The sequence below is a fragment of the Camelus bactrianus genome, chromosome X (genome assembly GCF_048773025.1).
Source record: "Camelus bactrianus isolate YW-2024 breed Bactrian camel chromosome X, ASM4877302v1, whole genome shotgun sequence".
Taxonomy (NCBI): domain Eukaryota; kingdom Metazoa; phylum Chordata; class Mammalia; order Artiodactyla; family Camelidae; genus Camelus; species Camelus bactrianus.
This window is the reverse complement of record NC_133575.1, coordinates 112,834,782-112,849,933: the sequence shown is the minus strand read 5'-3', so window position 1 is coordinate 112,849,933 and position 15,152 is coordinate 112,834,782. Positions and strand designations below refer to the sequence as shown.

The 15,152-nt window shown below is 42.7% G+C and overlaps 1 protein-coding gene across 2 annotated transcripts in view; it reads right to left on the bottom strand.

Moving 5' to 3' along the window:
• The window catches only part of AFF2 (ALF transcription elongation factor 2), a 470,347-nt gene that overhangs the window by 298,280 nt on the left and 156,915 nt on the right, over positions 1-15,152 (bottom strand). For both annotated transcript variants that reach the window (XM_074359058.1, XM_074359059.1), the window contains exons 2-3: positions 13,744-13,864; positions 3,915-4,775 (exon numbers count right to left, since the gene is read on the bottom strand). In XM_074359058.1, the coding sequence (XP_074215159.1) occupies positions 3,915-4,775; positions 13,744-13,864 (982 nt within the window). The remainder of the gene's footprint in view (positions 1-3,914; positions 4,776-13,743; positions 13,865-15,152) is intronic.

Below are 15,152 nucleotides of genomic sequence, written 5' to 3'. Positions count from 1 at the left end.
CTATGAAAGTTTATTGAGTTAGGATGGAAACACTCAATACATGTCACTGATCCTTTCATTTGCATGTAATTATTTCCTTCCCAAATAATAGTAGTAACAAATTGTACCAAAATACAAAGCTATCTACACCAGCAGATTTTTATCCTAATGAAAAAATAAGTCAAAACATCTGTAATGAAGTCATGTACAAAGCTACATTTATTAACAAATTCATTTCCCAGCAAAACACCGCCTGCAAGCAATCCTTAGTTTCCACTTGATATAAATAGGTCTTTCACGGTTTTCAGATGCAATCCCCAGAAAATTCTTCTAAGTGCAACTGCAGAACACATCAGTCTTTTTTTTTTCAGTTGCCTGGAATAATAGTAAATTCTGTAACACCAACTTTTTAAATAAATGCTTTGTTTAAAAAGCATGCTTCAATTGAAAAGCTGACCTCTGGCAACAAAGTTGGTTAGACTTTATTAGTATTTATTTTTAGTATAGTATCCATTTTAGCTAGTATTTATTGGTATCCTTATTATTGACACAGAAATTCTAAGAAGCAAGGGAATTCTTACGGATGGGAAATAATTAAAATTTCCACACTATATATACAAGTGTAGACACATAAACGTATACGGACACACATGCACGCACATTGCATTTCAATAATAGGTGATGATCTCTCAACTCACAAATTTAACCATATCTGCTTATTTGTATACCTCAGAATGTGTCTTTTTCCTGGTCATTCAACCCCCCACTGCTCCCAAACGCACAACACATCAGCCCCCCGTCACTAGAGCGAGGGGAAGAGTTGAGAAAACTCAAAGACATCCTATGACTGCTCCATGGACAAGCCTTTTTAGTAATAACTCAAAGGAATGGTACCACTCACTGAAGATGGCTACTTTGACTAGAGACCCAGAACCCCATGCCGGAGCTCTCGGCGCCAGGGGCTGGGGCTGAATTCTAATACTAAGTGCTTTTGAAAAGTGCATCAAGATTTAATGGGGTGAATTTCCAGGCCTGGTCAGAGTTTTAGCCACATAAATTCCATTAGTTTCAAAGTTCCATAATGCTCCACCCTGTCTACATTTATGCCCACATTTTAATCTACACTCATCTAAATTCTCTGGTAGGCTGTCTAACCTCTCATTATCTTTCCTCCTATTTCTGGTTTTCACATCACCAAATGTGAAAGCCTGTATGTGCTCCTGACTTGAGGGCCATGAGCTTCTCTCTACCCTTCTTCCAAATCCTTCCTCGAGACCTGCATTTTAAAATACGGACTTTCTTCACAGATCACTGATCATGACTTTACCGCACCTGACCCATTTTTTCATATGAAGTTCTACCAAAAAGCCTATCTGGACCACTCCCAAAGGCGGCGCGCATACAGGCGGCTCCTCGGCTCATCCGCTCCAGAGCCGATGGCAGCTCAGACTCTGGAAATGTACTTCTCATTGGTGCACCAGCACGTGGAGCGAGAGCATGCAGTCGTCTCTGAATCTGCGTCAGCCACGGGGTGACTGGATGAGAGAGAGGAGGTTACAGCGGAGTGGAGATCCTCACACTCTGCCAGTGAGGTGTTGATTCAGGCTGACAGACCTCTTCATGGGCCAGAGCTACCTGCAGACCAGTCCTGAGCGATGGCCTTGCCATGCAAAGGGGGAGAGCAGCAGATCCCAGGGCAAGAAAAGGGTTGAGAATGGGGTCCCACTTTCCCATTAGATGCCCCCTCTTTCCAAGGAGGTTTCTTTCTGGTTTTTGTGTATCACAATCCTGTATTAAGTCATCCAGCGGAAACTAGGATTAGGATTTTCAAGTGACTGTGCAGGGGAACAGTAGACTGAGACACAGGCAGACAGAGTACAGAGAAAGAAATACCATCGACGATGGGTTTTCTAGCAGTCGTTTACCTTTGTTCGTGTTATTTGATTAACATGATGGCTTAGAAAATGTAAGCAAGTACCCATTTTTGAAGTTCATTCATTCAACAAACATTTATTCAGGATCTACTATGTGCCAGGCATTTGCTAGGCGCTTGGGATACAGAGAAGAACAAGACATTCCTTGCTCTCAGGGAGCTCACAGTCTAATAGAGGAGACAGACACACAGACAAGGAACTACAATACAATGAAAGAAGTGCCAGCCAAGGGGTGTATAAGGCACTTGGCGAGCCCCGAGGAAGGGGGCTGTAATTAAGCCTGGTCCAATTAGGCATGCTTTTGCAGAGAAAGTGACAGCTGGGAAGATGTGAAGGAGAAACAGGACTTCACCAGGAAGACAAGGGAGTGGAGGGAGAGACATTCTAGGTTGAGGAGGCAGCAGGCACAAAAGCAAGGAAGCGTGGAAAAGCATGATGTGCCGGGGTACCACAGGCAGCTCCGTGGGGCTGGGGTTTCATCTGCATATGAAGAACTCATGACGTGTGAGGTCAGGAAGGGAGTATGGAATCAGAGTGTGATGAGCTCGGTATGCGAGACTAAGAAATTTGGACTTCTTCCTGGCAGCAATGAGAAAGCACTGAAGACTCCAAAGCAGGGAGTGACATGGTCAGATCTGCCCGTTAGATCAACCAGAATGGAGGATGGTTTGAACGAGAAGTGAGACTAGAGGGAGGGGGACCAGATAGGAGGCAGTCCAGGCGAGAGATGCTAACAGGCACTTCGAAGGCAGTGAGGATGAAGAGGTGACAGACTGGAGAGATACTTGGGAGGAAGATGACAAGACTTGACGGATGATGATACAAACAGCAAAACCACCTCAGAAATGAAACAATATTCAAAACATGCATTCTGAAAATACAACCAGCAGCCCCAGCTCTCCCCACCTCTGTGTCCTCATCGTCCTCTGACATCACCGCAACTGCTGAGTATGAATAAAGGGCACAGATGGTCAGACTTCTCTAATTGAGACACCACTAACTTGGACTCTGCCACCATTCAGAAAGACTGACTGTGACTCCTATTGAGTAAGAATTTCAACTTACTTTCTTCCTGTGTGTCTTTTCAAGCCTTTAGTCACCAGTGACAGGAATCCAATCTAAAAAGCAGTGGTTTCTTCCAATCAAGCACTTGAGGTATAGTAGGCAGTCGCTTACGTGGTGGAATCTGAGGGGCACCCAATATATGTCTCCCACCCAGGGGCCACAAGGTCTGGGATCCAGTCATTAGTGATTCCTTCCTTTGGGAGAGGCTTTGGTCCCTCTGGATTTCTGTTTTACAAGGCAATGATTCCCGAGATAGGTAAAACATTTAGTCATTCCAAACCCAGTGGGATTTTGTTTGAGCATAGTGCATTTGGCTTTGACAGAAGGGATCAAGGTAGCGTAAGAGGGTTATGTAGGCATCTGTAGAAGGTGATGCAGAGGGGAAGACTGAGGGATACAGAAGATAATGTTAAGATCTTGCCAAGGAACAGCCCTGCCAGCACTCAAGAAACTAAGATTCTGAAAGAATGCCTTCCACTTCCGGTTCCAGCAAATCCCACGTGCACATCCTTGTACCTTAAGGAATGTCTGTGTTTTGTGTTTACGACATGCTATTGGCTAGTGAAGGCCCATGGTGACTCACAGTCTTTTCATGTACCTCCTACTGCTACGGCCAATGAAAATCTCCAGTGTTATTAATGTGTACATAATATTACTACAAATGCGTTCTCTGAAACTATTTCATAACTCCAACTTTTCATTCACTCAGACCGAACTTGTCATTGTCATTCCAAATTACGGCGATTTAACTGTATTAGCAGAGTGTTAATCAGTCAAGTCACAAGTGACAGCAGATCAAGACTCAGACTCTGACTTTGAAGAGTCTCACCTACAGCTCAAGACGGTAAAGGAGAACTGCTTGTGAAAACTTGACTACAGAGGTTAGAGCAGTGAACTAAAAAAGAAAAGTGAAACAAAACTTTAAAAATTACTTACTTCACTTGTTTGGAGAATCGTGAACTTTGGCAGTTTAGTCTTTGAACTGGGTGCAGTGGGCTTTCCATCCAAGAGTGATCCAAACGACAGATTCCCAAAGCTGTTCTCGAATTCAATAGAAGGTTTCAGCGTGGGAGAGATGTCCGGTGCTTGGTCCTGACCATCCATGGGTCTGACATACGCGGTTGGTTTCTGCTGCCCCATGCTTGTTTTGCAGTAAAGCCCTGGTGGGAAGTTTTGAACGGAAAGGCCACTGCTGGGAGCTAATAAAGAGGAGGCAACTAGGGGGGAGCCCGGCGCCTGCACTGTGAATTCACATTCTTCTGGGGAGTTGGATTGAAAGATTTCTTTGAAAGTATCCCCTCCACTGGATTTGAGATTACTGTCTTCTTTTGCAGCTGGGTTGGACTCTTCAACTGCTCCAGCTTGAGGCTGCTCAGCTGGGTAGACAAAGAAGTCTTCCAGTCTGGCTGGGGGCGGGTCCTGTGTTGCTGGCTGCATCTTGTTTGGCTGACTCCCGGCCTGGCTGGCCGGGACAATGCTAGCGTTATGACTATCTCGGGGCCACTCAGGTTTGGATTTCCTGTTGCTGTGGATTAGAGTTGAATTCAGTATCACAACAGAAGGTGGAGGCGTTGGTGCCGAGGAGTGAGTGTTATCCTGGTGAGGTGGGATCATTCGGTTCTTTTGTTCTGGAAAAAAGCTTGGTTCATTTTTGTTGATGGGAGTCTGGGGCACGGGATTCTTTGGGATTCCCACTAGATGATTCTGATTAGAATGGTTAGTTAGCAAATCCTTCATTTCATCATAGTTTCCCAGCGTGTTCTGGACTCGGTTGGCAAGTGCATCACCTTTGTTTGTCTAAAATAACAAAAAGATGGGGGTGGGAGGAGAGAGAATGAATAGGTTTGTGTTTCCTAATGTTAATGTTTCAAACAGATGTCCTAAGTAGACTATCATATAGAGTTCCTTAAAATTCTCATGCTGCCATATAATTTCATACTTTTCATGTGCTATGTAAGGGGAAAAAAAGTCGTTAACCCTACTGAGAGCGCCCCTTGGGATGAGCTGTGTGATTAACGTCTGTATACTCCCTGGCTATCTTCAAACATGTTCATTGGGAGAAAGTTTTCATTTGCGTTGCTTATGAATTTTATTAGCAAATTAACTAATTTTAGGTCCAATGAGTTGAACTGTTATATTCCACATTGTGATTAACAACTTCCGCTTACTGACCACCGGGATTAAAACAGCATGTTCGACTTACATTTGTTCTTGACATGTCGGCCCTTTGCGCTACATTATACCCTGAAAGAGTCTTAGCCCCTTGGATAAGGAAGTCGGTTAAATTGTGCTATCACGACTACATTCAGTTTAGAAAAGGTATGGGCTTAAACAACATTGAATTGAGCTAACTCATGACTAAAGCGAATCTAATTCCGTTTAATCAAAGACTGTATAAATTACTGGTGTCTGCCTACATATTCTGGGGGCAACTGTGTTTACGTATTGATGATTCACATTCGTTTACTTTGAAACGGTGCAATTGTTCATCAACAGTGACTCAAGCTCTCCTGTGTCTTTTCAATTGATTTAGAAACATTTATTCAAGAATTTAAACTGTTGCTTAAGTAAATCAAAACATAGTCAGATTTTGAAAGTGATGTTGGCAACTACTTCATTCTATGGGCAATCAACACACCAGCTATACCATCCCCTGTAGGATGTACTAATCTTATCAAAATGGCTGTGATTGTTCTTAAAATAATTGAGCTTCTGCCTGGGTTTTTTTGGTAACATAGAAAGCCCACCTTTCATAACTAAAAAATGGTGGTGAGCTAGATGCTTGGAAATGACTGCCAAAAGCTCAGCTGTTCATCTTTGAAAATGACTTTTTTTTATTATTCTGTTTACCTGTCAAAGACATTATCAAAGCTGAATTTAGAAGGGCAAAGGACTTCTTTGTGCTTAGGCTGCTCTATCCTGGCCCAAGATGCTGCAGTGAGAGAAGGCTACCAGCATCTATTTGGCAGCAGGGCTAGTGCATAGGAAAGACACCCCCCGTGTAGCCTCCATGTCCCAGGAGCCATCGGCATGCTCTCCCTGCTCAGGAGGGGGTGACCACCTCCCCACTGGTACAATCTCCACTGAAGATAGATGTTTAACATCTAAAGTTCCTCACACGCCCTTAACACGTGGTGCTCAGCCCAGTCTTGTGGTGTCCACAGAGGGTGTGCCTGTTCAACACCGAGGTCTCAGTCTAAACCTAGGATGTATGGCTGTGTGCTGTTCTCTGTATGTGAAGATGGAAGAGTGTGCAGATGAATGGAGGGTGAAGTGCTGGAAATGGATGAAATCACTCACAGAAGGAAAATGTAGAACGAGAAAGTCAGGCTCAGGAGAGAGCCCCGTGGAACATCAACCTTTAAGAGACTAGGAGAAGCAGAGGAGCCAGCCTTGATACAAAGAACGAGCAATCAGAGAGGGAATCAAACCAGGAACCTTTGCCTCGTTTTTAGCATCATCTCCACATTCTGTACATAGTATTCCACTCATATCATGTGTTAAATCATATAAGACACTTGCAAAGGAATGAGGGCAGTTAGAGAAGGATGATTTCAAAGATTAAGGAAAAGTATGCTAAATATATGCTAAGAGGGCTCAGGGGGGTGGGGCGTTTTAGTAATCAAATAAATGTATGTCGGTTTCCATTTTTCTTCTCAAGAACATCTCATACTGCATCACATGCAACCTTGGTGCTGAAGCAGTGATTAAACAATTAACATTCCATATAATCCTCAGCTGACTAATAGCTCCATTTTCAGAAGTCATTTGAAAGGCAGAATTTAATAGATGGAGACGGGGAGAAATCACTTTTATTCCCTGAAAGTCCCTAGGTTTGTCAATTTTAATGGCAAAAATTACTTTTCAGCTAAGGCAAGAATAAACTCTTTGTATACAGTGGTCTCCTTCAAGGGAGTTGCATAACGAACCTTTTGGGCAGCAGCCAAAAGCAGTCTCTCTATTCAATCCCTAAATTCAAAACAAAGGGATTTCATTGTGATGAGAGCCCAGTAGAGTTTGATGCAAGTTTTAAATCCTTGCAGGGTTGTGCTGGACCTTCAGATAGTTTCCCTCTTGGGTCAGATCCCTGCCTAATGAATACTAATACCTGATATCGTCAAGGATCTGACCCAGCAAGGGGAACCAACACCATTTCAGGTCCCAATTTAAATGCCTCCATTTTATATGGTCTCATTTAATGAATTAAGATATGCCTCCTTCCATTAGACAAAGAGACTTCTAGAACCTATGACCCATCCCTTTTTGCCTTAGCTACCAGTTCTAGAGAATCAGACCTTTGCCCCCAGATGTCACAGAGAACTCTACAATACCTCGAGGTTCTCAGAAGTCACTCACTGTCTCCGGGCCAATATCATCAGGACCTAAGAACTTCAAGGCCCATTTGTCTGCAAGCAAACTGGTCACATTCTTATTCCTATTTCAGCAGTAAAGGAAAGGGACATGTTCATCTCATCTTCAGCGGAGAGACCCTGGTGAGGTCTTACCATCTCCTCACTGTGGCTTACTGTTATACTGATCTGGGTTTCTCATGCATGCTTAGAATTTTTTTTTCCATCTCTGGGTTTTAAAATATGCTTGAAATTAGGAGAATTTCTACACTGGCCAGTCTAAAACCGTGTCTACGTGAATAAAATTAGAGGGAAACGAAAAGTTTTCTGAATAACTCTAGAAAATCAACCTCCTGCTACACGGGATCTCCTACAGTTATGATTTCTTCTCCTGAGTAAAACTATGAGCTTTTCTTAAAGATCAGAGACCACCACCTTTTATTCATCTTCATATCCTCAAGACTTGACACCATGTCTGGTACATACTAGGTACTCAGCAAATTGCTGATGGTGAACAGAATCAAATTATAATTCATAGTGTGCCTATATCAAAATAAAGGATTTGCAATTGCTTGAAGTAAAAGGGACATAAAGAGAAAAGCAAAAATGAAGCTAACTTGGTTACTGGGATTGAACATCAAATTGAACTTTGAGCTTCTTGGTGGCTAAGGTCAAAAGGAAAAGCTAACAGCTTATAGAATTCTCTTTGTCTGATGGCAGGAGGCAAATCCTAATTCATTACATGAGACAAATGTTTGCTGGATACTAAAAAGTGAAAAGGAATTCCTCTCATTGGTTTAGTTAAGAGGTTACAAGAACCTTCGAATGATAAACCAAGTGATTTTCTCAGCACCGATTTTACAGAAGATGGCTTTTTTTATGATGACATCTTATGACTGACTAAAAAACAAGAGCATTGCATTCAACTCTAACTCGGTGAAGGCGTGTCTGGTCTGCACGTGGAGTTAGGGGGCCAGGCCAAAAGCTCCAAGTGGGGGACTTTCCTGTGTGCTAATGACATGCGGGTGGAGACCCTATGCATGGCAGAGAGTTCAAGGTTGAGTTCACTAGCAACACTTTCTGATTTGCTGATTGAAGGAAGATCTGTAACGGACATGCTGTGGCTAAGTCAGAATTACCATCCACGGTCATTCTTAAGACACATGCTGGTAAATTCAAAACACTCATGAGGCAGGGTTAGGCACGGAGGACACACAGACACGTAGCCTCAAGAAGTCCACCATTCAACAATCTCAGAATAATTAAAACTACAGACCAGGGCACCAGAAGCAACTCTCTGCCTTCCAACCATTGGAGGCAGGTAACTGTCAACCAGTTTTTAAAGTTCTCGAGATGTAGATATGCGATCCACTGGAGGGAAAACCCAGAAAGGCCCAGAATACATTTATGTACGCCCTACACAATGGGCTCTCCTTACACATCGTAGCAACTTCTCATTCACACTAAATCTTCTTCTTCACCCTCCAGAGTCTTAGTCACCCTTTTAAGGAGCAAGGTATTCTCAGCGGTCCTGAGTGAACCTTATAAACATGGCAAAAATGGAAATTTAGCCATTTCAATCAATTACAGGCTTCTTTCAATTTGGCCAACTCTTTACTTCCCGTTCTAGATAATTGGTTGAGTCCTTAAAGGTAACCTCTGCAGCCATTATTTTCTAAGTAATCACAATTTCTCCATCCTCAAGGAAATGCATCTTCCAAGTATTTTCAGGCATAAATTATAGGTCTGGTTTGAAGCTCATGACTAACAGCACTCCTTCATTTAAGCTTTTTGCCTCTCATTATTTCGGGAAGTGTGGAGTTGCCTTAGTTTGCTTCTGATCTTATCTACAAATCAGTAGTATAATTCCATTGCAAGTCTAATGTGCTAGGAGACTCCTGTACCAGGTATTTCTTTTTAATAAAAGTAGAGCAATAATTTAAGTTTTGAGGTTCATTTTTTCCCTTTTATTTAGTTGTGGCTAATGTATGTAATTTAGTAATTCTTGTTTTTTTCAAATTCTAATATTTTTACAGTTAATCTCTCTAAGCTGTAAGTTGCTATTTCGTTCTCTACCCTAATTATAATAACGATAAGACCACGAATTTCTATCACACGTTACAGATTTCAAAGCCAGGTTTCCCAGATTGTCGGACTTGATCCTCACAACCACCATGTGAGTCAGCAGAGCCGTTCTGGTCTAATCCAGTGTCTATCTGCCCCGATTTCAGAGAAAAGGAAACCATAGGTCAGAGAAATGAAGTTTCTTCCCCAAAGTCACACAGGAGGTAAGTTCATCAGGCCTTTGGACTTCTGGTCAGAGGACAGACAGCTTCCTGTTACAGATACGGAACCACACTTACACAGATATGAACCTGCAGAGAAGCCACCTCACCTCCTGAGCCTCAAACCCCTCGTGGGAAACGTGGGGGAAATGTGCATCCAGTTGCTGTAAGGACTCAGCAAGCACACAGAGACAGTTCTAGCACAGTGCCTGGCACACAGTGGGCACTTGGTACATGCCCGTTCCCTGTCCCTCCCAGCCTTTCCACACTAATCTAGACATGTCAAATGGCCTCTCATGTTTCGAGCACTTTGGAATGCATCCTTCTCAGCAGCACAGCACAAACTCAGATTTTAAAGTTATAAGCGACAAAAGCAGCTACAAAAAGAAGTTACCCACCATCACCCAAATCTAGGGGTAGTCAACATTCTTTCCATTCTGGGAGTAGTGGATGTGAAGCCAAGAAAGGAAAGAACCATGAGAGATCACCATTTTTTCTTTCTGCCAAGAAAGGGCAGTAGGTCCTAGGGACCGATGCTCATTGGATAGCTTATGAACCACCAACCCCATCATACAAGTGATCAGGCCGTGTTTTACGGTTTAGGGTGGCAAGAAGTTTCCTGGAAGTCCTGATCAACCACCAGGAACTTTGCTTTTTAATTTGGTAAGCATTCCCACCACAACTTTAAGGGAAAGTTGTGGTAGGTATGTCCCCATTTCTCCACCAGTGGACCATGGGCCAGCTCTAGAACTCTCACTGCCTCTGGCATGTCCACATACTCCAAGGGTGTCTACACCAGTCCAGGTCTGGGGAGCTTTTGGGCGTGCACATCAGTTCTAGAATCATGATGTGGGGGGAGGAGAAGAATACTCCCCAGCAATGTCCCAGGGAACCCTGAACATGCACACTGTACAAGATGGCAGTCATCATCAAGATCATCAAAGCAATAGTGAAAGAAAGAGAATTCTGAGGTCATCAACTATTACCATTAATCCTTTCCTTCATAGTCCTGACTCAAAAACAAGGCTCTTCCCCACCAAGAAGCATAAAGGGACCAGGCTACTAATCACACAGCAGGCCTGGCCCTGCACTAGACTAATGCTCCAATCTGTACGTCTACCTGATGCATCCTTGTCAAGTCAAGACAGATGGCTTTTCAAAACTTCTGACAATGTTGATAACAGGTTCTTTAACTGCCTTCTCAAAACTACACTGCTTACATCTAAAAATAAATAGGCATCTATATTATAGGCTTGTTAACAAGAGATGCCATTTACCTTAAAGAGGTAAGACATTAATTCAACATGACTTAAGATTATAAAGGGGAGATACACCAAGGGTTCTACACCTCGTATTGTGTTAAGCACAGAGTAGCTATTGAATATTAAGAATGAGCCCTTTGAGCAAAGCTCATTTTTCTAACCCATCCAAAGATTTTTCTAACGTATCCAAAGGTAAGAGGTAAAACTCATCTGGTCGTTCCTCTTTCTCAAGAAGAAATGAGGCATCTATCAACCTTTGACCTGTCTTCCATTTTCTGGAAAAAATAGAGGCCACAACTTCTTGTCCTGCTCCCAGTCTTCCTTCCATTCTCCTGTTTTGTTCTCATCCTAATATTGAATTACCATATTCCTCCCGAAGGCTCACCACTTTTCACATGTTCCCAATTTTCTATTTTCTCATCTCCTCTGGGACCTTGCTCTGCCCATCACACCTCTCCCTCCTTACCTTCACCCTCTCCTTCTCCACTGACATTGGTTCCTTCCCCTCAATCTTTAAACAACATGTTCAAGTTTCTCTCACCTTAAAAAAAAAGCCTCCTTCCAAATAATTGTTCCCCTTACATTCCAACTTATCTTCCTTTCTTCCTCTCTCCATACAAAGACTGCAAGGTCAAGTCTACATTCACTGGTTATCTTCTTTATTTCATCACTTCCCATTTATTCCCCAACCCACAAAGACTACTGCCATCATCTAATAAAATGACACCCCCTAAGGGCACGAATTACCCCTGAACTGGCACATCCAACAGCCACTTTCCAGTGCTGACCTTTCCTGACCTCTCTGACACATGGAACTAATGAATCCCTCCTCCATAAAACCCTTTCATCCCTTGGTTTCTATTAAATGATTGTCTCCTAGTCTTCCTACCTCTCTGATTATTCCCTCCTTTTCAGTTTCCTTTCCGGGCCCCTGCTTTGACCATCTCTTTCACCCCTTAAATGTTGCTACTCCACAAGATTCTGTCTTCATCCCTCTTTTTACTCAGCCATCTGGCTTAGTGATGATATTCATTCTCACAGCTTCCATTGCCACCTACACAATAACACCTAACTTTCTTGACCACGCTCATTAGCTTCCGATCCATATACCCAAAGCCTACTGGATAGCTCTCCCTTGATATCCCCCCTGGCATCTTAAACCCAGAATTTTTTTTTTCCACAAGCACCAATCCTGTCGTCCTCCTGAATAACCTGTTAATAACACCAGCCTCCTATCAAGTCAAAAAGGAATCATTCATTCCTATTCCACACTCCCCACATCCAGGCAGACACCCAGTCCCATCGCTACAACTTCCTGGCTCCACTTTAAATCCTGCCTGCCATGAACCACGCCCCTCCTTAGCCAACTACAGTAGCTTCTTTATCTGCCTCTAGTTTCCCTTCTCTCCAACCCACTCTCCACACTTACAATACCATCTCTTCAAATTCTTCGTCTGTCCTGGCCACATCCTGACTTTAAAACTTGCAATGAGTTCTCTTCATGTACAGAGTCCCGTCCAAACTCCTTGGTATGAGGTACAAAGTCTTCAGGAACCTCTCCCCTGCCTCGCTCTTCAGCAGTTCCCATGCAGTCATGTCCTCATTCCTTCGTGATGGTCTCTGCCACTGGACAAGGAATTCCTTGAAGGCAGGGACTATGCCTTATTCTCCTTTGTATGCCAGTCTAAGATGTGGCTAGCACATAGTAGGCCTTCAATAAGTCCTTGTTAAACTGATCTTATCTCTACATGCACACATTCAAAGACAGTATAGAAGTTACATCAACGGAGATCAGAAAAATGCTTTTTTAAGGATTATACTATTACTGGCAAATTGAAAGCTAGTAGTTTAGGTGACCTAAGTCTCTTGGTCTGACTTACCAAATTGGGAAGGCACCCGAGTGCTTCAATCAAGCGCTGTTTGCTTATTTTGAACAAGGTAGCCAGACTCTGGTCTCACTAGTCACCAATCCTAACAGCTTACTCTCCACGCCATTCATACCCATGCTGTCCTCATTAAGAACTTTCCTCTTCCAGAAGTCACTGTCCCCTAAATACTGCTCTTCTAAAATCACAACTCTTGAACATTTTCTCTGTTGTTGTTTTACCCCTTACATCATTTTTGTTTCATTACTGAAAATCACACTGTGACTATATTGCAATGGAAACCAACCAGCTGCCAGCAATTCAACAAGATTCTTCCCCCCACCCCCAGCCCAAATAGAAAGTTCAGAGGCAGCCATTGTGAAATCAATACTTGTAGACATAGAAGTATGACCATTATTAGAGCTACATAGTAGCCAGAATACCACTAGAAAATCAACCGAGCTACACTACCCCCTCCGGTTGAGGCAATCACCTAACCCATGATTATTAACCACCAGGAAAAAAATGATTGGCTTTTCCCTTTCTCCTAGAACAGTGATTTTCAAAGAGCACTCAAACTACTGAACAGCTGCTAACAACCTAAAATGGAAACAGAAAGCAGTGGCCTTGCAGTGGATGGCACTGATTGGGAGGAGAAACGGACATATCCATTGACATTCTAATGAAGAGGGAAAAAGTGTCAGGGGGCATTCCTTGCTGTAGGTAGTGCTGGGCAGGGGAGAACTCTTTGTTGACAGGAAGTCTCCCAAGTCCCTTTCAGATCTTACTGTGTTTCCCAAAGAAGATGGAATTTGTTTCTAAAGACATCCTCAGAAACTCGCAATTGCCCCCAATACAGCGGATGGATATATTTCATTTGTAAAATATATTCCCTTGGAAATGATTTGGGTGTTTTAAAAATAGATGAAATGTTGATTAGTACACTCAAAAATATATCAAGCCACCATTTTCCAGAAAGATAAATTACATACATATTCAGCTACCTTGTAGGGCTCCCCAAAAAGATCAAAGCCGGAAGAAAAGAGATCGTCTTCTTGCTGGACTTCTTGATTCCTCCGCTCCCATTCCCTTTTCTTAAGTGCACTACGGTCTTGTTCATAGTGACTGATAGGCAAAGAGAAAGACAAAAGGAGGCAAAGATTAATTAGTCACATAAGTCAGTTAGATCTCCCTTGTTATCAAATTGTTATCAATAAGAAGAAAAAAAAATGCAAGTCGAGGCTACCCAAACCGCTTTCGCATAGAGAGCCGCCCTCCTTTTCTCTGTTCCCAAAGGGTTTAGGATCCTGACCAGTTCTTCAGAATCCAGAAGAAGACACTTGCTTATTAGAAATTGCACTCGTGACCACTTAAATATGGCATAATCCTCTTCCCTTGTCCTGACTTGATTACTACAGGCAATGATGACTCTCTGAAAGTCAGTCCATTGTGCAAAAAAGAACTGAATGCAGGTTGCTTTGTGTTGCCAACCGCCTAGGGCTCAGGATTCACAGATGCCACAAAGCCCTAAGGGGGAAAGGAAGTGTCAAATATGTCCTTGCAGATAAACTGGAATTCTGTCCTGAGTCCCCAGCCAGTGGTAGCCTGTTGTAATGAAATCACAGGAGACTTTAAGAACATATTTGGAAGTCCACAAAAAACCCAAATCCCTCAGTGCCTCCCACTCCTGTTTGTTTTGTGGGGGTTTTGGTTTTCCCACAGTTTGTGTGATCGGCAACTAGAAGTCTTTTGGGGAAACTCTTCACAAAGGAGTCTGCCTTGACCAATAAACTACTACCGATGAAAGGAGGTGTCAAAAGCCTTGCATGACCCTAGGGCACAAATGTTTTATAGACACTATGTAACTCTGACTCTCATCACATTTCAGGCTTTCCCACTGGAGGATCAGTACAAAAGCTTCCATACTATATCTAAGATCCTTGGCTTTTTATAGAATGGAATGCTTCCTTATTAAGAAAATAATTATTTTCTTCATCATGCAAGATGGTGCATATTTAAACTATAATCTGCAAGTCTCACAGTAGTGGATTTTATTTGGTTCATTGGGTTTTCCCCCCTGCTTTTGATTGTACTCGTACTCAAAATGAGCACATATATGCTGGCAAAATTGAAATTATATAAATATACATAAAATCCCTGGCAGGTGCTGTATAAATGTTGCTTTCCTTCGCTGTGTTAATACAGGTATCCCCTGCTTTCTAAACGTTCACATTACACCTCTTCACTTTTACGGGAGACCTACATTAGTACCCGTTCTCGCTAATCAAAAGAAATTCAAAGAGGATTTTTGCTTTTACCAAAAAAAGTCATTTCCTTACTAATGTAGGACTTTTGTACAAGCAAGCGGCATAACGAGAACTTTCAGAGGCGGGGGGCACTTTTCACTTTCATA